Source organism: Paroedura picta, chromosome 1, assembly GCF_049243985.1.
Source record: "Paroedura picta isolate Pp20150507F chromosome 1, Ppicta_v3.0, whole genome shotgun sequence".
Classification (NCBI taxonomy): Eukaryota; Metazoa; Chordata; class Lepidosauria; order Squamata; family Gekkonidae; genus Paroedura; species Paroedura picta.
The window spans coordinates 32,262,789-32,288,426 of NC_135369.1; the positions used below are offsets into that span (position 1 = coordinate 32,262,789).

General features: G+C 44.8%; 1 protein-coding gene and 1 long non-coding RNA gene across 3 annotated transcripts; one reads left to right on the forward strand and one right to left on the reverse strand.

Moving 5' to 3' along the window:
• Nucleotides 1–1,204: 1,204 nt before the first annotated feature.
• LOC143835296 (uncharacterized) lies at nucleotides 1,205–2,073 on the reverse strand. The gene is made up of 2 exons (XR_013230070.1): nucleotides 2,021–2,073; nucleotides 1,205–1,561 (listed from the first exon to the last, which is right to left on the reverse strand). It is a non-coding gene; the product is annotated as an uncharacterized LOC143835296 (long non-coding RNA).
• A 6,673-nt stretch (nucleotides 2,074–8,746) lies between these two features.
• On the forward strand, nucleotides 8,747–20,591 carry LOC143835259 (uncharacterized). Of its 2 annotated transcripts, XR_013230053.1 has the most exons (5): nucleotides 8,747–8,985; nucleotides 10,001–10,117; nucleotides 13,480–15,296; nucleotides 17,468–17,584; nucleotides 19,195–20,591. XR_013230053.1 is itself a non-coding variant. In XM_077332623.1 (4 exons), the coding sequence occupies exons 1-4, from the start codon at nucleotides 8,934–8,936 to the stop codon at nucleotides 19,329–19,331; spliced, it is 423 nt and encodes a 140-aa protein (XP_077188738.1). In that variant the 5' UTR covers nucleotides 8,769–8,933; the 3' UTR covers nucleotides 19,332–20,591. The 2 variants fall into 2 exon arrangements, 1 of the variants encoding a protein (XP_077188738.1); XM_077332623.1 differs by lacking the exon at nucleotides 13,480–15,296 and having other exon boundaries at nucleotides 8,769–8,985.
• Nucleotides 20,592–25,638: the final 5,047 nt, after the last annotated feature.

Here is a 25,638-nt window from a genome sequence, read left to right on the forward strand (position 1 = left end):
AATCCTAGTCAGATTTTGATTGCACACTTCTTGTTTTGGTAAGATATACAAACTTCTCAGAAGCCAGTTCTGTGCCCAACCACCTCAAGCAGTCTGATGAGGAGGCCACACCACCAGTGAGTTTTCACTTGCTCTTGACCACAACTATTGTAGGAAGAGGCAACTGGCACAGTATATGCCTGTCATTTCCTCTGTGGACCTCAACTTCCTTTCTACGTTGGGTGGTATACTTGCTTGGGACAGTGAAATACCTTGAGTCTGTCTTGCAGAAGTAACCCATTCTTGCTCTTTGCAGACAAAGGTGTGGTACACTGAGCTGGTTGGCTGACCCTTGTGACAGTCATTAAGCCACCCCTCTCCTCCCCAGAGCAATTTTTCAACTACTGTAAAGCTACTCCTACTAACAAGGCGTCCCATAGCTATCTCCGTACAGCAGTTGCCACAGCTATGGATATCCTTTTGGGGAAGACTTGCATTTTACTTTCTATAGAACAACACTAAAATATGGCTAGGATTGTGCCTCTGTAGTGTGCATGTTTACTCTAAATGCATCCCACTGCAATACAATACAATCCTATCCACACTGACCTGGGAGTGTCCCCTATAAAACACAGAGAGACTTAATTGGGGATGGACACATAGAGGATGGTGCTGCATGTTTCTTAAACCCATCTTGGGCTAAGAAGCAAGCTAGTGAGACAAGGAGCCACAGAATCGGGATGTGGTGTTAGGGTTCCTGCCTCATCCTTTTTCCATGGCCATAGAATCACTAAGATGGCCCCACTATATACAGTAACAATTTTGACACTCTGCATTGCCATTCCTGAGTACATAATTTTCATGCAGGTTTCATGTACCAGGGGTAGGAAACAGCCACTGCTGAAGATTTTTGGAAAGTTGCCACCATTTTGAAGAGACGATACTAAGCTACATGGAAGAGGGGCAGATTGGCCACTGTGGTCACAGGGACTTCTCCTAGTGTGCCAATAGCCTACACCCTACCCTGGGCTGAGCCTATCCAGTGGCAAGAAGAGTGGTGCCTAGGCAAACCATGTGTGTTTGGTTGGGCAGGAGGTCAGGCAGGCTGGCAGGGTGTTTCTCCCTCCCTCCATATAAGAACCAACTCTTCTTCTTCTTCTTCTTCTTCTTCTTCTTCTCCTTGATTGATAGTCTTTAGTCAGTTTTACACCAGAGAGCAAAAAGATTATGTGCACAATTTTTTTCTTTAAAAAACATAAAAGACTAGAAGAAAAACATAAAAGACTAGAGTAGAATGAGGAAAGAATAGTAGGCTGTTCATGTAACATTTGTGATCCCCAATCCTATTCCATGATTGGAGATTTGAATATTGGGGGGAACACAGACTGAGGGATCAGGATGCTTGGTATTCTCTTGCCCAGGTCCAGCGGATATCCATTGGATGTCTACTCATGCTCCCGGCAGCATTTCATTCCTCCTTGGTAACATGTTCCAATTTCAAGTTCATTGTAATAACACTGCGGTTTCCGGCATCTTCCTTCTCTTTGCCAACAGTCTCTGGCATCTGAGTTCACACCATCTCCTTAACAAAGAAATATTGGGATTTATTATCACAGGTAGGTCAGAGATGAATAAATGATGGCCTAAGAAGGGATCCTAAAAGACATACAGCATCAATAGTTGCAAATGTATGTAAGTATATTATGGTATTTTACATCTTACCACCCTTCTGTGGTACGGTTTAGGTATGGAGTTACTGGGCCGAATGGAGGGAAATTGGATAAGTTTACTTCTCTGCTGTTTTATTTGTATTTTTGTATTTTCTTGGGTACTTTTACTGTTTTATTGGAAACCTAATGGTTTTGTTTGTAACCTGCCATGAGCTGGCCTGGCTGAGAGCAGCAGGGGAGAAATCAAAATAAAAAATAAATAAAAAATAAAGGCACAACCAGTTTACAGAGACTTCAACAAGGGGTTTTCAAGGCAAGTGAGAAGCACAGATAATGTTCTGGATGTTCAAAATAAATAGGGGCCCTCTTACTTTCCACACGGTGAAAAATCTCTATGCAGAAGACGCCAAGATGAGGTAAATCTGCCATAGAAGAAGAAGAGGAGTTGGTTTATATATGCCACTTTTCTCTACCCGAAGGAGCCTCAAAGTCACCTTCCCTTTCCTCTCCCCACAACAGACAGCCTGTGAGGTGGGTGAGGCTGAGAGAGCCCTGATATTACTGCTCGGTCAGAACAGCTTTATTAGTGCTGTGGTGAGCCCAAGGTCACCCAACTGGCTGCATGTGGGGGAGTGCAGAATTGAACCCGGCATGCCAGATTAGAAGTCCGCACTCCTAAACACTACACCAAACTGGCAGAGCATGGTGAATCTGCTGGGCAACTGATCTAGCTAGTCTGGTGACCAGTGGTAAGAACTCCAGGCCCTACCTGGAGGGTCAACAAACAAAAGGGCCTTATAGTGTGAGTTGAAAAATAGGGGGGGGGGGTTGAGGCAAATAGAAAATCAAAATATTATTTAATGAGGTCCCTAATGTGAATCTGAATCATAAGGCTGTGCTCTTTGTGAAAAGAAACTCCCTAAATTTAGGGATGTACAAGATTGCATAGGTATTGGATTAAGGAACAATGAAAATTCATTGTATGAATGATTTAAAGATTATCGTTTATAATGAATAATGAAAACAATACAAAATAAGTTCATCCTTTACTTGATACTGGAGACTTTTGAGAGGATCACTGTGTTTTAGATATGTACTGCACAGTGGTGGAGTCTCACAGATGTCTTGAGATATTATGAGTTTGTTTTAAATATACAAAGAACCTCTCAATATTTATTTCTTATCACACCAAAATGGTAGGAATGAAAGCAATGGGAGTGAACAATGGGCAGATTCAGGAAGGGATACCTTGTAATAGGTCAACCTGTCCTATTTTTCTTACCTAAAGAGACCAGGAAGACACCCAAAATGGTAGCAATCAACAGGGTCCGGCACTTCATGGCTGGGGAGACATCAGTTATCTTTAAGGAGTTGGAACAAACATAAAAGCAAGTAAGATATTAATAACTGTTTCCAATGGCTAGCAAGGTAAGAGAAGAAAATGGATGAATAATAGTAATTGTGCTCTTGATATTCTCCTATCTGCTCACAGCCTGTGTCAGTTACTTTCCCAACAGAAAGAATCCATTTGTCACATACCACAGGACAAACCCCAACATCTTGATTGGCCAAAGGAAGTCATGTGACTGATCTGGAACACTCCATTGTTCTCCCTCCCCTTCACAGATTGGTTCAGATCCTATATTTGGTAGCCATGAGAACAAATAGAGGTTGGCCATGCACGACCAGGAATGCTCTTGTGTGGAGAAAATTATTTATTTATTTATTTTATTAATTATATTTATACACTGCCTTTCTCCGAGGCTCATGGAAAATTCCATTATGTGCTCACCTGAGTTACATCACATAGCCCACTCTCCCAAAACATATATAAACTGTGGCTTCAGAAAGCTGCCTCATGCTTTCTGATTCGCACCCATTAGAACAGTCTTCACAGTGGTGCGTGTTGCTGATCTCTGCCTCTATACTCTTCAAGATCAGTAATACTGAAACCTCTTTTCCCACTCTATTTTTCCTCCATACAACTGATTGTTAGTGTGTTAGATATATATTTGCCTATTTTACTATTTTCCTTCTAATAAAGATTTACTATTTTTACTATAACTATTTGAGTCTGCCTTGAGTTCTTAAGGGTGTAATCACTTCAAAAAACTTTGGCAAATGATCCATTTTGCTACATTACCACCTCTTGCTAAGCAAATTCCCCAGTCACAGGACACGTGTATGAGTGCATGTCTGGTAACGGGAAACAGGTCTCTCTGTCACGCTGCCCTCAGAGCCCCTGGAGTCATCTGTCTTGCTGTCCCCCTCCTCCTCCAGACTGGCACTTTGCCACTCTGTCATAACCCTCTGGGCTGCTAGGCTCACAAACCCACCTCCTCCTCCCCTCTCAGTGTGACTAACATCAGATGTACGGTCCTGAATAAATGAGTAGTATTTAGCTGAGTTTGCACATGCTAAAATTATCTGCTTTTTATCACCTCCAAGAAGCAGTATTAGCTCATTTTTTATATCTTTTCCTAAGTAGTGAACCATTGTTTTTTCATCTTTAACTTTGCGCAAATGTTCAATTCATGCTAGGACCAAAAAGGGCTAAATAGTCTACAAATTTCAAAAAATTCCCATTGCTTGCACTGTACAGCTTTTCATTTGTACTGTGGAATGTTGTACAATTTACAGCAAAACAAGAAAACCATATCTTTTGAGCTGGAATATAACAGCCATTGATGGCACACTTGTTCACTATTAGCTAGTCACCTCTTGTAGTATATAGGAGAAGAACTTCTGTTTCTTGAGTCTTGGGGAAAATCATAGGATACAACCTGCTGTGGTCCCTGTTGTACTATAAGCTAGTGTATACTATGAAATTATCAAAACTGCTGCAATAGTTAGGCCAGTTAGCAGGGTCACGGTGTACAGACTCTCTTCCATTTTACATAACTTTCAAACCAGGCACAATAGCATCTTCTTCTGCAGTCTTTGCAGTGCTCACCCTTTCCTTGAAATCCTCCTTTTCCTCTCTGGGTTTTACTGAAATATTTCCAAATTTTCCAAATTGCCTTTGGCGGGACTGTCCCGACTTTAAAGGATTTTTGCCACATCCTGCAGCATTTAAAAAATGTCCTGCCTGCCCTAGCCTCTCCCCCACCCCGGCCGCGCCCGCTGGCTGGAGGTGGCGGTCGGATGGCCAAGTGAGGTGGGGCGAGCAGGCTGGCTTCCCAGCAGCAGCAGCAACAGCAGCCACCTTGACAGTATGGGGGAGCCAGCCCCGGAGCCCCGGGCTCACCGCCCTGACTCCGGCCGCCGCTGACACCTCTGGCCTGCCTCTGGGCGCTTCCCTGCTGTGCAGGCTCTCTGGGTGGGGCCTGGCCGGCTGTTTTGATGGGGCAGGGGTCGTGGGTGCCAGGCCAAGCCTCTTCCCTTCCCACTGTGGGGGCTGCCTTCGCCTCCTTGGCTTGCCTGGGTGCTCCGGATCCAGCGGCGCTCCTCCTGGATGGCAGGAAAGAGGGCAGCGGCAGCACAGGGGGAGCCCGTGGAATAGCGGCACCAGCAAGAAGTGGGGCTCACACGCAGGGAGAAGTTTGGTGGGTCCAGTGAGTTCCGGGACAGGAGAAGTTCACATGGCAGCAGCGGAGTCGGTGAGCCCTGTTGAAGGGGAGGGGGGGCCTGTTGCCGCTGCTGCCGCCATTGCCACCACTGCCATTACTGCCTCCAGCGTGTCCCGCCTTACGGTCCCTTAATTCTGATCACCTTATTCTATGCACAAAGATATTTCATAAAGAACCTCTCTTGCTTTGCTTGCTCCTTAGCTCTTTTTTGCCTTTCATTTGAGGAACTCGGTTCCAGATAGTTGTTTACAAATAATGTTTGTAGCTCACAAAGTCATAGCTTGCAACTCATGATACATAGAACACAGAACACGATGACAGTTTGAATTTATAAGACTTTGAACATAATGGTAGAGAAAATGTTAACAATTTCATTTACAACAATTCCAAACTTAACCATTGCCCTATGTTGTCTCTGTTGGGCATAGCTAGTGATTGGGAGGGGGCTTCTGGATTCTTGTTGTTCTACTGGCCTCAACCAAAGGCTTGGTGGAAGAGCTCCATTTTGCAGGCCCTGCAGAACTGCTTTAGTTTCTGTAGAGCCCTGATCTCATCTGAGAGTTCATTCCATCAAGTGGGAGCCAGGACAGTTCTGGTTGAGGCCAAGCACGTCTCTTTGGGGTCAGAGCTCACCAGTTTGTTAATGCTTGAGGAGCACAGAGTTATTTAGGGGGGTATATCTTGTCTCTGACAATACCTACTTGTGATGCTGACAACCTATAGTTGCAGCCTTGAATCCATGTGTTCAAGGAAGCCAGGACAACTGGGAGTTCAATCAGCTCGTTATTAGGATCTCAGCATGGTGTTACAAGAGGCAAAACTGAAGTGAGAAACCACTTAAAAAACTCAAAAGAGCTCATGTATCCAAAAGTATTGCGATTAGATTATATCTGAAGAAATATAAAGATGACATAAATCATTGGAACTTATGCAAAAACATTACACAAACTAAAGAACATGAAAAATTGAACCTTTATAATTGACAACTAGAAATGGCAGCCGGCTCATAATTCACCAGTTCCACTAAGGGCATTTTCAAGGTGCCAGAGTCTTCAATCTGCAGAATAAAGCCAAACAAAATTTCTGAGATTCAGATGGTTGCAGATGATGTGGAACGCATCATCTGTGATAATCTGGCCCTAACTGGCAGCTGAAGCACCGGGGGAACGTGAGGGATAGGCAGAATGGCAGCTGGAGAGAAGGAGCGAATGATTCTCAGTTGCTGCCCCCCCCCCACAGATGCTGAGGCAGTGGCAGTGGCAGTGGAGACTATGGTGGCACCGGTCCAAAGCTCCCAGCTAGGGCAGTGGAGGAGCTTGCACCAGTGATGGAGGAGGCTGTGCTGGTGGCAGTGAAGGACTGCCCCACACAGGTTGTGCACAGTAGTCAGCGGATGCAAAGCTAATCACTGACTGAGGAGTCTCAAAGCAGTGCAGAGTCTGCATTTACTTTGTTTATTCCATTGTCAATCTTGTTGAATTCAGATCGCTTTGAACTCGGATCTTCCTTCCCCCCCCCGTTGAAACAGGAAAGTCTTCTGCACGTGGTTAGGGTAGTTCAGAAGGGGGGGGGGAGCCATTCATAGCCTATTTCTTTCTTTTCTTGAAGGGGGGGGGGAGAGGAGCCAAGCAGGGAGCCTCTTTCTTTTGTTGGAGGGGGGGGGGGGAGATGATCGAAAAAGGCAGAGAAGGGAGAAAAAATCCAGGACCAACAGATGTTGAGAGAAATTAGGGGCTTCTCCTTTAAGGCAAGTTTGTCACATGACCACCTGTGGCCAATCACGGGTCCTCTACTATGGAGGAGAGCCCAGATTCAAAACAGCCTTTAAATATTGAGAGTTAAAAGCACTCTAAGATATCGCACAATAAAGGTAGGGTCACTCTGGATCAATCCTTGCTGCAGAAGGGAATTTTAAATCGCCCCAAATCCAAACGGAAATCACATTCTGTATAGAGGGCAGGGACTGAATTGATCTGGGGTTGGAATAAAAGCTCCGTGCAGTTTACACCCTGCTTTGGGGTTGACTCTGTAGGGAAGGGAGGGGCTTCAGTGGGGTATAGTGCAGTAGAGTCCACCTTCGAAAGCATCCATTTTATCGAGGGGGATTGATCTATGTTGCCTGGAGATGAGATGCAATTCGAGGGGATCCCCAGCTCCTGCCAGGAGGCTAGCATCCCTAGCCACATTCCTGGCCTGAATGAGGCCTCTGTGGCACTTACAAAATGAGTTCCCAGCACCTTCTATCCCATTGAAGGGAATGAGAGTCCTATTAAGGAAATCCAAACTCAATATAATAAAACAAGTCACATCTAATGGTGCTGCTGTGTATATTTGTAGATCAAATCTCTGAAAAATCCCTGAAAAATATTTAGATGAATCAGGTGCATTAAAAAAAATAAAGTTTTGATAGTCTGAAAGTGGCAAGGCCTGGCTGCCATTATTGCTTTTCTTTGAAATAAATACAGTAAAATGTTTGGTATCTGATGCTTGACTATTTAGAGTGCTCAGTGAAATCAGTATCGCTCAGAGGATATCAGCCTCCCCACATGTAAGCTGGTGATTGACAGCCAGTTGACTTCATCCTTTGCTCTTGCCAGGTGTAGAGCCTGCCATCGTGATATTTCACAGGGGATGGCATTTGGTCACTGCAGATCCCCCCCCCTTGTTTGCAGGTGGGTCAGAGTATTTGGCTTAAAGGTCTTGTACATTTGATTAACTGGCGGCCCACTTTCCCCATAAATACTGGAAGAAGAAAGATTTTACTGAACTTGGCTCCTCCTCTATGAAAAGAAAGCTTTAATGGAAGTTAGCTCTAGTCACTATAACTCAGGAAGTCAAATCTGCCAAACATCAGAACTGCAAGTACTTATCAATACAGTTCTCCCACCCAAAACTTGAGTGTTCCCAGGGGAGCGGTGCCCCCTCTCCCAGGTGCCATCCCAGGCTTCCTGCCAGAGGTGTTGAAATTCGCGCGTCCTTGAGCCAGCCGGCGCCAGCGGCAAGATAAAGCCGTTCGCAGGGTCCCTGTTACAATTCAATAATAATAATAATAATGTTTCTCAAAAGGGAGACAATATGCAGAGCGAGCAGGCAAGGATCAAAGTAAACAAATCAAAGCAAGCAACTACAAAGCATGTTTACATGGGAACAGTGAATATACGTGGGTTACAAGGATAAAACACAATATGCAGATGGAAGGTACAATAAGACACAGGCAAGATGGGGTCACCCCTGTCTGTAGGAGGCTAATGGCAGAGAACAGGCACTGATCCTGACATTTGCAAGCAAACTCAGGATGGTTTACAGCAATGGATTAAAACAACTCATAAAATAAAGGTAAATATGGTTATAAGGGCTGGTTATAAGCAAGGGAACACATACTAAACAAGTATGGGGTGGCTGAGATGAGAGGAGGCAGGCCAATATAATATTTGGCTAACATGCCTTCAACCATAGGCCTGGTGGAAGAGTGCCAGTTTACAGGCCCAGTAGAACTGGGATAGTTCTGTCAGGGCCCTGATCTCAGCCAGCAACCAGGGCCTTTCTTTCATAGGATGATTGTATGAAAAGTCTGTTTGAAACCTGAAGCCACATTGCAACATTCCATTCCCTCCATGACTCAAATAGAAGCAACTTCCTTGTTTCATCCATTGTCTTCCTTCCTTTGCTTTGGAGCTTCTTCCCTCCTGATAAAATCTTGGTGAAACCTACAGACATGAGATTTCTTGTCCTTCTCCTTGCTCTGGGGGTCCTACAACTTGCTACAGGTAAGAAGAAAGCTGCTAAAAGAATGAGCGACTCTGCCTGTCTTAAAATTCTGAGATTTTAATGAATGAGAATGTTTCTTTTACTTCCCCAGAAAATATGAATTTACATATACTTTAACCTTGTGATCTGAATCACAGGAGTTGCCAGACAAATTCCACAGAAGTCACTGCCTCTTGCAAGTGTGTAGAACTGAGCTGTCAGTTGTGTCTTGGCATGAATTCATGAAAAAGTGGAGCAAGAGGATGTCTGTTTGGTGTTTGTTATTTTGTGTGGCTGCTCACTTTTGAGTGGTGAAGAAGACTTAAGACTTTTAACACAATGGTTTTAGAACAGCGCATTTCCGCTTACTATTGTGATTGCCCACCTGGATGAGCATATTTCTCATTTTCTTTTCCCCTTTCCCTTTCCCCATAAAACATGGCTACCTCTTCTTCCTTTTCTGTCTCTGGACAGGAATGTCCAAATTTTAAGCTTGGGTTCTCCTGTATCAATGGACTTGGGATCAGACCTCCTTCTTGGTGATGACATGCAAAAGGAAGTGCGTGTTGGTCTGCAAGAATTTCTATTTACACAAATCAAAAAAATCTGCATTTATTTGGTAGGGTTGCCGGATACCCCCCTGGCCAGATCCAGGTTGGGAAACTCCTGGAGATTTGTGGATGGAGCCTGGGGATGCCAAGGACCTCAGTGGGGGAATATGTCATAGAAACCACACTCCAAATCTTCCATTTTACCCCGGGAACTATTCTCTGTAGTCTGGGGATGAATTCTTGTTCCAGGAGATCCCAGGCTGGATTTTGGCATTCCTATTTGGGGTGGGGGGTTCCATAGCAAGAGATGCCAAATTCTCAGTAATGGATTGAGCTGGACTCAAATGTTTAAAAAAAAACAGACACTTTCCATTTATTCTTGCGTGGGACACAGAGCACACGTCTACCATCATATGTCTAAATTTGGACCCAGAACAATTTTGTTTTCAAATAACTGTTTTGTTTTGTTTTTGTATGTGTGCAGCAAATGCTCCATCCTGTTTACAGCTTGGTGGCATCTGCCAAATCCCACTGCATGCAGAATGTGCCTTCGGTAAACCTTTGCCAGCTAACTGTGGGATCAACGCAAAGTGCTGTCCGCGTAAGTGATGCCAATGAATATATTTATGAATGTTTGATTGCTTATTTATTTATTTATTTATTTATTTATTTATTTTCTATATCACCCTTCCATATTACAAAAAGCAGTCTTCATGTTTTGGACACTTTGACCATTTATGCACTGGAGATTTCATGCCAGGCTGCAGGCTGTTGTTTCAGTCGTGGCAGGTTGCCCCACCTCTTCCTGCACCCATATGGGGGAGCATTTGGCCCGGTGCACATCATCCACCCCCGATTTGTGCTCCTGCACAGGAGCTGAGGCAGTGAAGTTCCCAGTGCATAAACGGTCTTTGTGAAGTTGTACCCTCAGGGTCAATTCACACATTACAAAGTCCATTTGGCAAACCCATTTCTACCACAAGGACTTTGGGATAGATGTATGTCATTTCATTCTGAGGAACTCGATGCTCAGGTGTGTGTGAGCCCTATTTGCATCAGGACAACACCTGATTTCTGCTTTTTAACTGAGTAGGGACTATCCTTCTCTCCTTAGAAGAATTTTCACCTTTCTTTTTGCCTGAATTGGGAATACCACTTCTCTGCCTAAATTCCCTCTGCCAAATTTCTGTCCCACTTTTCTAGACATTGTGGAGATCTGCTTTCAGCTTTTAGTAAAGACCCTTTTCTTTGACTAAAATTCTTCTTCTCAGAGCAGATGTTCAGCTATGCACACACAGGCCTTCCCTAGAAGCAGATCTGGTCAGAATGCCAAACAGAATCATAGACTGATTATGCACGGGGCAAGAACCCTGGGATGGTGGCAGCCAGGCATCCCCGATTATGCTGCCATCCCAGCCCTGGCCTGGCGCAGTGCCCTGGAAAACCCCTAGCAAGGGAACACGGAATTTCCCACATTCCTTGGGAGGCTGCAGGCACGAGCAGGGGCAGCTCCCTGTGCTCCCCGCCCCAATGCTGCTGCCTTCAGGCAGCATGCTGGGCTTTCCAGCCCTGGCATTTTGTGTGCATGCATGCGCTACACCAGGGCAGCCATATACACCGGGGGATTCCCTCCCGTGTGCATACACAGGAAGCACCAGGGCATGCTGCCCTGGCACAATGCCTGGCAGCAGCCCGGTGTGGCTGCGGCCGTGCATAGTGGGTCATAGTGAAATCCTCCAGCAAAAAGCTACAATGTCAGTTCCTTCTCACCTGTTGCTGGCCAATGTGAATGCTTGGATCTGCCTGTCACGCCAGGTCTTTCTCTTAATGATGAATTTTAACCCTTCACTTACTTGTTGCTGTTGAGTACTTGAAATCTTAATATTACAGTGCTGTCCATCACAGCCCTCTCTAAGACTCTGCCAGATTGAGAATGAGTATCTGGCATAGAGAGTGCTAGACAGGACTGAAATTCTGCAGGGAACACGTTCGCCTTTGTTTTCTCCTCTGTGCAGCTTCTGGCATCCTCTGTGCAACAGTTCTTCAATACTCTTTTGGTGTTGCAAGACATTTTGATGTTTGATGAGGAAATTGTGGAGTAACAAGTGGTAACCCAAAATATTCATGGGGAGGGAATCTCTTCCCTGTCTTACCTTTATTTCCCTTCTCCCATTGTTACCCAACATAATTGCTTGATTGGGGAATTTAGTTAGCAGGAAATCCTGGTTGAGAAAGCCTGCATTAAGCAATTGAAGCGCACACACAAGAATTTAAACTAAGCAAAGTAGGACTGAACAAGAATGAAGAGAAGGGATAGAAGGGAAATATACCTACCATCATGACATAAAGAAGAAGTCCGTGCATCCAACGAGAATGACCGATGCCTCTGAGAAGGAAAGTAGCCCACATGCAAGCTGGCACTGTATTTGGGACAACAATACTTCAAACATGAAATAAAGTTCGTGCAGGAAGACTTGTGAAATAGACTGTCCTTTTATTCTAGTCAGACCTTGCAAAAAGGCAGAGGACAAAGTTTCTGGCCCACTCACTGATTCCTAAATGAATGTTGTTACATCCACAAGGGACAGCATATGAAACCTGTTTTGTTGAGCAAATGATGAAGTGTTCTGATCGAAGTCTATAATTTAACTCTGGTGACCTCTTAATTGTGTACCGTTAGTCATCGACTTCAATGCATCAGCATTTATGAAAACATTTCTCAAATTTGCCTGGTAACTAACTACTGTAGGGTAAGTTATAGTCTTCAGTTAGAACACTTCAGCACATGCTCTACAAAACAGGTTTTGTATGCAATCATTTGTAGATGACTGCATACAGATCTAAAGTTAAACACAGTTAGATGCATCCTTAGACTCCCACTTTCTTGATGCAGGTCACACAGAAGAAGATTTCCAATTTCAGATTCTCAAATTTTTCAACCTTATAAACTTAATCATATAGATACTAGGAGAGTCTCATTGCAACAAGAGGCAGCTATGATTTTCAGGTTTAGAATGCTGTTACCTCATGGTCTTCGCCCCTCCTTTGAGTTATTGTGTTTTGTTTAGGATGTTAGAAGTAGGAGATATCAGAGGCAATGTATGCATACTAGGAGAGTAAATAAAGAAGAGAAAATTGTATTTTTGATTCTGTTGAAATTGTTGGTTGATACTTAAATATGAAGTATTAAATTGCATATTGTAACTTGCAAACATATTGTATGTCCCTGATGAACACTATAAATTTGTTTTGTTGGCTTTGAAGGGTGTCTATGGGTTGCTGACTAGAGACTACCCCTCAAAGTGAAGAGGGTCTGGCTACTGACACCATCAAGGCAAGCAGACCAGCATGGCTCCAGGCCTCAACTGCCAGCCCACCAATGCCAAGGGGGACAGCAGCAAGCCTCTCATGGCTCTTGGCAACCAGCAAATGCTTTTTCCTACCTCCAGTGCTGGTGACCCACACAGGCTTCCTGGCCTCTGCCACTAGACTTGCCAAATTTTCTCCCCCACACACCATCAAGGTGGAAGATGACAGCAAACCCATTATGAGTCCAGGTCACAAGACACACTGAGGCTTGTTCCCCCCTCCTCTGCTACTGGTGAGCCCCATGCAGTTCCTGACATCCAACACTGGGTCTGCTGATATTCCATCTCCATTGTCAAAGATGGCAGTAGTGAGCCCCATGCAGCTCCTGGAGCCTCTGAGGCTTGTCCCTCCCCCATTACTGATGCCATTGAGCCCTATGTGGGTCTTGGCTTATGTCACACTTGAGGAATATATATCAACAGATGCATTCAAGAAAAAATCCAGAACAAAAAGTACTATTAAACAAGCTCCAATGAGATGGGTCAGGCTCACATCCGGACCCCACACCCCCCAACTAAATTTGTTGCTATTTTGCTTCAAGAAAAAGTACCCTTCCAAATAATGAAATAATTATCTTTTTTTGTTGTTGTTCAGAACCAAGGACCTGCACAGAGTTTGGGGGTAAATGTATTACCCCACTCTTTGGAAGCTGTCCATCTGGTGTGGGGTATCCAGCCAACTGTGGAATTAATGGGAGATGTTGCAAACCATAATGATGCTGAGGAGCAGCTTTTAGCTAGCATCCTTAATCCTGGGTGCCTGATACGAGAGAAGAATCTTCCTTTGACAAAGAAGGGGAAAAAAAGCAAGGCTCCTTGTCTGAAAATGAATATGAATAAGTAATTGCAATCAATCAGCTAAGTCAGATGTGAAATTCTATTGAGTCAATTGTGAAATCCTCTTGAGTCCACTGGGAAATATGTCAATTCAGCCCTGCTATACTTGTTGTGTACTCTAGGTAAAGATACATGGTCACCTGTCAGATTATCTTGCAGTGTGAGAGTCCTGTCTATTAGTCCCAATAAGCAGATCTTATTGAAAGGAAATTTCTTTATTGAGAAGACAATGAACTGAACATCTCGGGTTCCTTGCTAAGACAAATGGTTCTGCCTCTAACTCCCCTTATCAATCCTTGGCCAAAACCCCCCTTCTTCCCAATTATTTTTGATTGTGAAATCCATGGAGATGACTATTCAGGGCACAAGCAGGTACCTGAATGGTTGTAGGAGCCCCCAAAGCTTGCCTGCCACCCTTTTGGCCATGATGCTGGTGTGGCAACATGAATATAAATCTCAATATTCTTCCTCATGGTAGGCCACCAGAACTGCCTCCTAGCTAAATGCAGGATTTTCACAAAGTCAAAGTGCTCCGTGGCCTTACAGTTGTGACACAGCTGCAGGACCCACTTTCTGGCCACTGTGGGGAGATACAGTCCCTCCCTCTTGTAGAACCTCCCCCCACAGCCCATGAAGCTGGCACAAAACTGTGTGAACACCGCATTGCCCACCAGATCTTGCTGGAGCCAATCAGGGTCATTTGTGGATCTGTTTAGTCTGATTGTGGGTGACTGTGGCCAAACCCAGCTGCTAGGATGAGAGAACAGTGTCTACAACTCCCTTGGTCTGGATGTTGAGCTGCAGAAGACGGGAAAGGGAAACCACAGGGGAAATTTGGTTTACCCTGCAAATGTTTTAATGTCAACATGAAACATGGAAAAAAAAAGAAAAAAAAGTAGGGAGATTAACAGTTACTTGTGGATGTTCTCTATATCCTGTGCTTTTTGAATTTCATTATTCACTTTCACTTTTTTAAAAAAAAATAAGCTCCTTCCACATATAGAATCATAGAATAACAGAGTTGGAAGGGAACTTCTGGGTCATCTAGTCTAACCCCCCACACTCACAATGCAGGATACTCACAATCCTATCGCACATCCACTGTAACCTGCCACCCCCTTGAACCTTCACAGAATCAGCCTCTCTGTCAGATGGATATCTAGCCTCTGTTTAAAAATCTCCAAAGATGGAGAACCCTCCCAAGGAAGCCTGTTCCACTGAGAAATCATTCTAACTCCAGGAACCTCTTCCAGATGCTTAGACGGAAATTCTTTTGAATTAATTTCATCCCATTGGTTCTGGTCTTCTAGCCTGACCCAGATAGCTCAGGGTAGTCTCCTCTCATCAGACCTCAGCAGTACAAACGGTGTGGTGAAACATAGACTCATATTTCACCAGTCCATTATTTCTATGCCTCTAAATAAGAGAAGCTTCCTGATTTTATCCAGAGTCATTGTTGCTCTGCCTTAAAGCAGCTTGTTTCTAGCACTCCTGAGATCATTGTAAAACCTTTGGTCATGAGGCTGGTCTTCCTTCTCTTTGGTTTGGGGGCTTTTCTTTACTACAATGCTGCAGGTAAGAGACTTGTTCAGAGTAGCCAATTGTTTATGGGAAGAACCACTTTGGTTTTTAAATGAAGGACAGTAATGAATTGGAGGGGAGTTAGTATCTCATTTAGGTTCATTTTAAATCTGCATGTAATGAATGAATGAATGAATGAATGAATGAATGAATGAATGAAGATTGTGATGTAAACCATGCTGATTTATAAATAGATTCTATGTATTTTATTTTTTTAACTGATCAATACATGTTCATAGGACTCAAGCATGAATTAAAGCAAAAACAAGAAAAGTGTCTATATGAGATATCTTTCTCTGAAAAAGCTGACTCGTGGCTCTCCCTTTTGTGTGTGTGTGTGTGGGGGGGGGGTGTAGACTTTCAGGGCTTTCCAAACTAACTGTAGGCTTTGATCAAACCATTTGGCTGCTCATCCCAAACTTATATTGTGGATTCTCATTGGGCCACGTGCAAAGCTTTTATAGTCTGCTCACTCATTATTGCTGATTTGACATCTTATCCTACAGATTGCATTAATTTATACAGGATAATCTGCCTTCAACCTCCACGAGAAAGGCAGGTTATAAGCATAATAAATAAACACATAAATAAAAATAATGTCATGATTGCATCCTAGGACTGTTATTGGTAATTTGTAAGGATGAAATCTGTCTTCATTTAGACACCACATTCTTAATAGATTTTGATTCCCTTGTAAAAAAAACACAGTTTTTTTTTCTTTAAAGGAGATATTTCAGATGAAACCAAATGCCCATTTAGGGGGGGGGAGAACAACAACAAAGAGAAAAAGAGGACAAGTAAAAAAGAACTGTTTAATACAGATAAATGTGCATTCTTTCAAATTATCAAGACATATTTAATAGTTAAGGGCTGGAACTGGTAAGGATAGCCAAGGTTATTAGTCTCTGTGCTTTTCCAAGGTGATCCCATGTGTAAGTGAAATTAAGCATATGCTCCACTGTTTATCCCATGCTCCATCTCCCCCCTATCCTCCTTTTTGTTTCCTCTGCATAAAATAGTAGATAATGTCATTGGAGCACAAGTTGCTTGTGGATGAAAGATGCTCTATAGTGAACACCAGCACAAAACACTCAATGTCTAATTTTAAACATACTCCCCCTCCCCCATATACTGTGAGGCCATATACTGCGAGGGGAGATATTTATACAAACCTGGGAGAATCCCAGAAAAAAAATGGAACACTAAAGAAAAAGAGACAGTTATTTTGTAAAAACACACTGTTGAAGAAGAGCCATACAATGCTATGTGGTGAGATCTCAGGGGCCAGGGTGGATTGCTGGATCTGGATGGGAGAAGGAAAGTGCAGAGGCAGTCACCAGGAGGGAGAGAAGGAGATGGCAGCAAAGCTGGTCACTCAAAAGGGAAGAAAAAGAGACAGCAAACAAAGCTAGCGGGATTTAGAAGGGGAAAGTGGTGGTGAGGGTGTGGCCCGTCAGCTGGTGGAGGTGAAGAAGGAGATGAATTGGTTATTATATCCTGCTTTTCACTGCCCAAAGTAGTCTCAAAGTGGCTTGCAATCGCCTTCCCTTCCTCTCTCCACAACCGTCAACCTGTGAGGGAGATGGGGATGAGAGAGCTCTGAAAGAACTGTGACTGGCCCAGCTAGTTGCATGTGGAGGAGGAGTGGGGAACACAGCGTGGTTCTCCACTACATCATGTTGGAGAAGGAGGCTTTCTGCTTTCTGCCTGGTTTTAGCTCCCAGCTGCCCATCAGCAGGCTGGAATCTCAGTTGGCTGTCGCATTACCTTTCCTCCAAGAGAACAAGAAGGGAGAATTTTGGCCCAGCAAGGGAGTCAAAGATTTCTCCTCTTCTGTACCTACCCACACATCTGTGGGTTAATAAGTCAGCCACTCTCCAGCGTTAGAGGCTAGGCCTTTTGGGACTGTCCCAGCTGGTACTCTTTGTGATCTGCATCTTTGGTCTTTTTCATCTTGGTAGCCATCCTTTGGAAAGCTAAAAAATCCACATTTTGTTGCTGGCCTAAACTTGTTTTCTAGCTGCAGCTAGATTTATTAACAACCAATAAGCAAGCTCAAAGGAGGTGAACAGTGATGTTACCCAGGTTGTCAATTGCTTCAAAGTGTTGCCCCCTGACCATCACCATCCCAAATAACGGAAGCATGACCTGTTTCTTTTATGCAGCACAAACAAAATCCTGTGAATCGTTTGGAGGCTATTGTCGAGTTCCAGCAAATGAAAGCTGCCCTTTTGGTCATACACTTCCAGGCAACTGTGAAGCCAGTGGGAGATGCTGCATGCGTAAGTGATGTTGATATAGAAAGAGGTGCTGTGTCTCTGTGGCCGAGTACCTGCTTTGTGGAAATCGCGTCCGTGAGCTCTCGCCCGGCACAATTATTTAGAGTATTTAGACCTCTTACTTCCCTCAAAGGAGGCTGTCAAACAATAAGGAAATTGGACTTAAGCTGTGCTTTTTAGCTATTTAGCGGAGAAAGTTCTGTCTCTCCGCCATGAACTACCCACCACGATTGATACAGTTAGCAAACTGTAAGCTCCGTGGCTGTCATGGGGGTTAGTGTTTTATGGCTTCAGGAGGCTCTCATTAACTGAAGTGAACAGATTATTAGGTTCAGTGAGGGCGACTACTTGCCCCTTAGACCCCTGTCCGTCTTGGTTGCTTAAATCAGGCGACCAACGGATAAGAGGTCCTCTGAGGGAGATTATCAACCTCTCCTTAACATCTGGAGAGTTCTGCAAAAGACTTAAGGAAGCCGTGTGTGCCCTTTGCCCAAGAAAGCATTGCTAGACCCGCGGGATCCCGCCAGTTACCGCCCAGTCTCGCACTTGGCATTTCTGGGCAAGGTGATAGAGCGGACCGTGGCGGATGAGCTACTAGCATTTCTGGAAGAAACTTTGGCCCTTGACCCATACCAGTCTGGCTTCCATCCTGGCCACGGCGTGGAGACTGCACTGGTCGCCCTTACAGATGCTATCCAGCGCCAGTGGAGCGCGGTTGCCGGGGGCTCCCTGCCCGGCGGCCTGACGTGGCGAGAGACGCTTTGCGCCTCTCGCCGCTTCAGGCCACCCACAAAGGGAACCCCTCTCGCACCTCTCGCAGCATCAGGCCGTTGGGCAGGGAGCCCCGGCAGCCTCGCTCCGCACGGCTGCAGGGGGTTCCGTGGTCTAGCGCCCGCTGCATTTAGCTGCAGCGGGCTTCATTACTAGTAGTACATAAAACCAGGCGGCAGGCGAAGAAAACCCATTAGCTATCTATTCCCCTCATCCAACTGGGGGCAACCCTCCTGCTGTTCTATTGGTGGGAGTGAGGCAAAGCACCTCCGACGCTTCAGGCCGCCCGCAAAGGGAACCCCTCTCGCACCTCTCGCAGGGTCAGGCTGTTGGGCAGGGAGCCCCGGCAGCCGTGCAGAGCGCGGCTGCGGGGGGTTCCATTTGCAGGCAACCTGACACAGCGAGAGGCGCTCCGCGTGGCTGCCGGGAGTTCCCTTTGCGGGCGGCCTGAGACGTCGGAGGTGCTTTGCGCCTCCCGACGCGTCAGGCCGCCCTCAAGGAAGCAACTGCGAGCCGCGCTCTGCAAGGCTCGCAGTTGCTTCCTTCAGCAGGCTAGGAATTGGCCCGGCCAATGGTCTGTCAGGAGGAAGGGGCCAATCAGGCCCCTTCCTCATCACGGACAAAGCCCTCCGCCTGAGGGCTTAACGAATTATTTAGTCAGGAATCGGTGGTATATAAATTTAAGTATAAATAAATAAATAATAAATAACATTTCAGTATCTGTTTACCATGCCTTTATTCATCAATATGGCTTGGATTACCATCAACATATGGGACCAACTTTATCAATTTCAGCAGTTCTTTTCCAAACGATGACAGGACCATGTGTTTCTTTTGTGCAGTGGTGCCTACAACTTGCAAAGCATTGGGAGGAGAATGCCTGGTTTCCTTGAATGGAGGCTGCCCCGATGGTGAAGATCTTCCAGTCAAATGTGGATTCAATGAAAGATGCTGCAGGCATGACAAGGCTGAAGAGTAAATCAAGAGCTACATGTGTGTGTTCACACCTTAATCCCGAGTTCTTTATTACAAGGAAGAATCTCTTAGATGTCTACTGCATGGGAGGCATTATGCCACGCTACTTCCAGGTTTTTGATCCGAGGCTAGTAGCCCCAGCGTTTCCTACAACTGCACGGAAAGTCCTTGGCCTGCTCTCATCCCTGTTTCATTGATGATATATTTGTTCTTTTCTCAGATCAAAACTCTACTTGGATTAACACATTGGAGGTTTAAGTTCTTGGGTCAAAGAAGTGCCATCAGCATAAATGTTTTAGATGTAATTTTTTTCATTAACTCTCAATTTCAACTACAGGTCAGATCCTTCAAAAAGGAGGTGGATAGGAATTTCCTCCTTCATTTTAGGTCTTTTCACCCCTATCATTTGAAAGCCAACTTGTCCTTTGCACAGATGCTGAGGCTTAAACACATTGCATCTACAGAGTCTGATTTCTTGTCGGCTTCTCATATCTAGAGACCATCATATTTCACTTCTTCAAACATCTGAAAATCAAGCCCTATTTACTCCTAGATAATCACTTTTTACTCAGAAAGCAAAACCCCCCAATCTTAATAGATCAATCAATAGATCAATCAAATTGACTATGTATCCACTTACCCTTAGCACATTTGCTTATTGTCATGTCCCCTTAAGTACTTAGGGTTTGTGAACTCCTTTGAGTCATTGCTTACTGTTAATTATTGGGCTTTTGACAGTAGATTTTGGACTGGCTTTGTAGCTCATTTTGATCACAAGTTTGACAGGCCTGTTTTGACTCATTTGAACAGCTGATTCAATTAATCCCTTTTTCTTAAATGTTAGTTCTTGCTTCCCTTCTTTTGACTGCACTAAATATAGCTGAATAAGCTCATAGAGGCAGTCACTTCGGTAAGCAATATGGGCTTTTTAACCCAATGAACACTTTAATGATAGACCTTAATAGGTATTTTCCACTTTATTCCTTAGAAACCAATTGCAGGTTCTCTGTCAGTCACCATTTGAATGTTTTGAATGTGATCTACAACTGTTTTTGCTGAGTTCATATTGATTTTGAAAAGTTTTTGCTCTATTGATTTCGCTTTGCATTTTTATTACCATGTAACTATTTTCACATTACAATAATAACCTAGTAGATATTTTCATCTATTGTATAATTTGGTAGATGTCATCAATCACAGTATTTACATAGTGTATTGTTTAATCTGCTAATAAATTTTTGAATCAAATGCAGAAACTGTACAAGTTTGTTATCTGTTGTTTATTGTAATTAGCAAAATCTGACATACAGTATATTTCTTTGTTTTATTCCTACACTGTGTGCTCCTTCTTTTGTTATATGCTGCTGTTCAAGCAGATGGGAGCTCAGGTTGTGATCCTGCTGTTCGTAGTGTTTTCTTTCAGTTTTCTCCAGTTGTCAGAGTATTGATAACCTTTTGAAAGATGCGCTGTGCTTCTATTTATTTTATATTTTCCTGGCTTCTTAGCTGCTTCTCAAGATAATTCTTCTTGATGCATACTGCAACTAATTTATGACAATAAGAGCAATCTATGTGCAATTAAAAAAAAATCAAACCTCACCTATTCACATCACATCTGTGCCGGTGCTTCAAAATGCCCGAGGTCATTAAAAAGGTAAAGGTAAAGGTATCCCCTGTGCAAGCACCGGGTCATGTCTGACCCTTGGGGTGACGCCCTCCAGGGTTTTCATGGCAGACTCAATACAGGGTGGTTTGCCAAGCTGGGTACTCATTTTACCAACCTTGGAAGGATGGAAGGCTGAGTCGACCTTGAGCCAGCTGCTGGGATCGAACTCCCAGCCTCATGGGAAGAAAGCTTCAGACAGCATATTGCTGCCTTACCATTCTGCGCCACAAGAGGCATCATTAAGAGGGTCATTAAGGGAGGGCAAATGGGTCGTGTCCCTTCTGGAAGACATGGCAGCAGAACTCCCAGCTGCATCCACTGGCCAGGGCTGCTTGAGAGAGGGTGTACAGGTGATGCAGGCTGTTGAGTATTGCAGGGGAAGGCTTTCAAGCAGGATAAGGAAGCGCAGGTGGGGGGCATGCAGGTGAGCATGAGAGGGGTTGTGGGGCTGGGGAAATGGGAAACACCACACATTGTTTGCCCAGTGCCCCCATCCCAACCTGGAACAAGCTTTGATTTCTTATTTAGTGTCTTCGTGGCTTGACTGTCAGTTCAGAATTAAGGAAGATAGCAAGAGAGCCTTGGGGCAACTCAACAGAATGTGTCACAACAATTTGTTTCAGCAGAGGTAGTGACTCCATACTTAAGTGAAAGCTTGCTCTTTCCCCAGAGTTCTTGGGCTCAGATTTCATATTTAGTGACTATGGCTTGACTGTCAGCTAAGAATGTAGGGAAGATTGCAGGAGAGTCTTGGGGCAACTGATGGCCTAGGAATGCTGCAATCAAACAGCAGAATATGTCACAACAATCTGTTTCAGCAGAGGTGGTAACTCCATACTTGTGAAAGATTGTTCTTCCCTCAGTTTCTATCCTTTTCAGTCTGGCACAACTTCTTCCTCTCCTTGGGGTGTGTGTGTGTGTGTGTGTGTGTGTGTGTGGATTCAGGATACCTTGTGGTGGCCCAGTGCTGGTGTTGCACCCGTCAATTTCAGAGCTGCCCTCTGGGAAGGGAGATGTAGAATCCCCCTCTACAATATACCTGATTGTTCTCATTTACAAGTGTGTACAGCTGTAGTTATGTTAGGGAAGAATGATAAACTGGTGTAATTACTTGATCAGTTTGTTCAGTGTGGATTAAAACACAATTTTGAAACCTTATTAAGGGTTTGCTGTCAAATCTGCGAGATCTAGATCCGTGAGAGCCTGATATCTATCAACCCGTCTCACACTTAGCAGCCATGTTGGTCTGAAGTAGCACAATAAAATCAGAGTCCAGTAGCACCTTTAAAAGTCTGCCGTGCTCACCGTCCAGGGGCAGTCTGGCAGTGAGGCTCAGCGAGCGGCTAACATTAATCTTCCCTTCTTCTCCCCACAACAGACACCCTGTGAGGTGGGTGAGGCTGAGAGAGCCCTAATATTACTGCTCAATCAAACAGCTTGATCAGTGCGGTGGTGAGCCCAAGGTCACTCAGCTGGCTGCATGTGGGGGAGCAAACCCAGCTCACCAGATGAGAAGTCCACATTCCTAAACACTACACTAAGCTGGAAGGGGGGAGACAGCAAAGGTGATACAATTACTGATCTCGATGTAGAGTGCATAGATGAAAAGGATTCAGAGCAACGTGAACAATCCGGCACCTGAGTTGGGCTTCTGGCGGGGATCTGTACCAGGGATGCTGACCACTAGAAAGGTGATTGGGAAGCCCAAATGAAGGATTTTTATACCCTTTTCCTAGCCAGTTATGTGGTAAAAAGTCATGTATGCTGAGGGGGCCTTTTAGATAAAAGGTGTGGATGTCCTTTTGATGTGATGACAAGAAGTTATGATTAATGTAGGATGGCAAAGATCAAAGTTATCTAAGAGGGGGGCTCTGAGGAACTTTGGGCATGGTTTGATATTCTAATATCTGTATGAATAGAGCAATAAAGCTCTTGGCAGGCTGGCATGATATTGGGGACAGGAAGGTGGTTTCTGAGGTGGGAAAGTGACTTCTGAAGATCTGCTGTTCTTCTTCCCATGTTAGCAATATAATGACTACTGGGGGAGGGACTGCCAGAAAGAAGGATTCTCTTTGAAGATCGAAGGCAATGCATATGTGTCTCCTAGTAGGTGCATGGATGCAGAGTTCATGAGAGAAGTCATTTAGTCATGTCATGTCCTACTGATACTCTCTTTGGAGAGGTTGACCTGACTTTGCTTTTGAAGAAGAAGAAGAAGAAGAAGAAGAAGAAGAAGAAGAAGAAGAAGAAGAAGAAGAAGAAGAAGAGTTGGTTCTTATATGCCACTTTTCTGTACCCAAAGGAGTCTCAAAGCAGCTTACATTCACCTTCCTTTTCCTCTCCCCCTGTGAGGTGGGTGAGGCTGAGAGAGCCCTGATATCACTGCTCAGTCAGAAGTTTTGTCAGTGCCGTGGGGAGCCCAAGGTCACCCAGCTGGCTGCATGTGGGGGAGTGCAGAAGATCAACACTGGGAGTTCATTTCAATTCTTTATTGTGACCCCAGCTCAAAGGTACACGAGGCAAAACTGAACTGCAGAAACCCCACAAAACCCCCACCAGGGGCCACAATTAGTCCATTTCATTTTAAACTGACTGGATCCAGCAGTTGGGATCTAGCCATGCACTGGCTGATTATAGTTGCAGGTTCCGATCCTGCCTCAGACCCCAAATTTGATCTTTGGCAATTCTACAGACACAACGCTAGATATAAGCGTTGTCAGAAGTTCACGAAAGCTTATACCCTGAATAAAACTTCATTGGTCTTCAATATGCTACCAGACTCAAACTTTGTTATACTACAGAAATGTTTGGAGTCTTCAGTGTTTAAGCTGTTGTGGAGAAATGGCCCTATGAGGGAGATGAGGGTCTTGAAAGGCAGTGGGAAAGGATCCACAAATGGAATTGAAAACAGCAAGCTCAACAGAAGTAGGAATGGCCTTAGTTCCATATGAATATTTGCAGATCCTAGATTATTTCTTTAGCCGTCTACTCCCTGCTTTTCTCATAAGAACATAAGCCATTTTGGATCAGCTCAATGGGCCATCCAGTACAACTCTCCGTGTCACACAGTGGCCAAAACCCGGGTGCCATCAGGAGGCCCACCAGAGGGACCAGTCCACAGTTGAGTTTACAACATCAGTCTTTCCTCCTCCATGTTGTTGTTATAGCAGCAGAAAAACAAACAACCCCCCCCCCCCTGTAATCTAGGCTAGGCTGGAGAGTGAAATTGTTTCAAGATTACCTAGTAACTGGAGAGCCAGTTTCGTGTAGTGGTTAGGGGTGCAGACTTCTAATCTGGCATGCTGGGTTCGATTCTGCACTCCCCCACATGCAGCCAGCTGGGTGACCTTGGGCTCGCCACGGCACTGATAAAACTGTTCTGACCGAGCAGTAATATCAGGGCTCTCTCAGCCTCACCCACCTCACAGGGTGTCTGTTGTGGGGAGAGGAAAGGGAAGGCGACTGTAAGCCGCTTTGAGACTCCTTTGGGTACAGAAAAGCGGCATACAAGAACCAACTCTTCTTCTCTTCTTCTAATCTCCTTGGGAATTGAACTTGGATCTCACAACTCTCTACCCACCATATCATGCCTGGCTATGCTGCTGTTCAAGCAACTCAGGTTGTGATCCAGCTGTTTGTAGTGGTTCATTTCAGTTTCCTCTACTTGCTGGAATACTGGTGACTTTTTGAAAAATTAGCTGAGCTTTTATTTATTTTATATTTTCCTGGCTTCTTAGCGGCTTCTTGAGATAATTCTTTTTGATGCATGCTGCAAGCAATTTAAGATAATAAGAGCAATCTATGGGCAATTAAGAAAAAAACAGCCATCACCTATTCACCCCCACCTCTGTGCCTGTGCTCCCAAGTGCCAAAGGTCCTTAAGGGAGGGCATATGAGTGGTGCACAGTGGTATCCCTTCTGGGGGCCATGGCAGAAGAACTCCCAGCTGCATCCACTGCCAGAGAGAAGGTGTGCAGGTGATGCAGGTTGTTGAGAATTGCAGGGGAAAGGCTTCCAAGGAGAATAAGGATGCTGAGGTGGGGAGAGCATCCAGGTGGGCATGGGAGGGGCCTTGGGTCTGGGCAGATAGGAGGCCCTGAGCAATGTTTGCCCAGTGCCCCCCTACCAACCTGCAGCAGGCTCAATTTCATATTTAGTAACTTTGTGGCTCGACTGTCAGTTAAGAATTTAGGGAAGATTGCTGGAGAGCCTCAGGGCAACTGATGATCACACAACAGATTGTGTCACAACAATTTGTTTCAGCAGAGGTGGTAACTCCATACTTAACTGAAAGATTGCTCTTCCCCAGTCTGGCACAACTTCTCCTCCTTTAGGGGAGGGAGGGGATTCAGGATACCTTGTGGTGGCCCAGTGCTGGTGTTGCACCCGTCGATTTCAGAGCTGCACTCTGGGAAGGGAGATGTAGAATCCCCCTCTACAACCTATCTGATGTGTGGAAGAAACCTGTGAGTTCAGCAGTGGAATGGCTCATTTAGATAAACTGCAATTTCCAGTGCGTGAACTGGACACTCCGGCTCCACATTAGAGGAGTGCTTCACCTTCTCTTCCCTAACAAGGATGGGGCCTTGCCAGAAAATCTGGTCACTGCCTGCCTAATCCTCCCATCTAATGAGGATGTGAAGGT

Bases quoted from the DNA above. Each gene is read 5' to 3' on its own strand.
- LOC143835259 (XM_077332623.1), top strand. From the start codon at position 8,934: ATGAGATTTCTTGTCCTTCTCCTTGCTCTGGGGGTCCTACAACTTGCT. The intron at 8,986-10,000 runs GTAAGAAGAAAG...GTATGTGTGCAG, and splicing joins GGTCCTACAACTTGCTACAG to CAAATGCTCCATCCTGTTTA. The intron at 17,585-19,194 runs GTAAGTGATGTT...TCTTTTGTGCAG, and splicing joins CAGTGGGAGATGCTGCATGC to TGGTGCCTACAACTTGCAAA.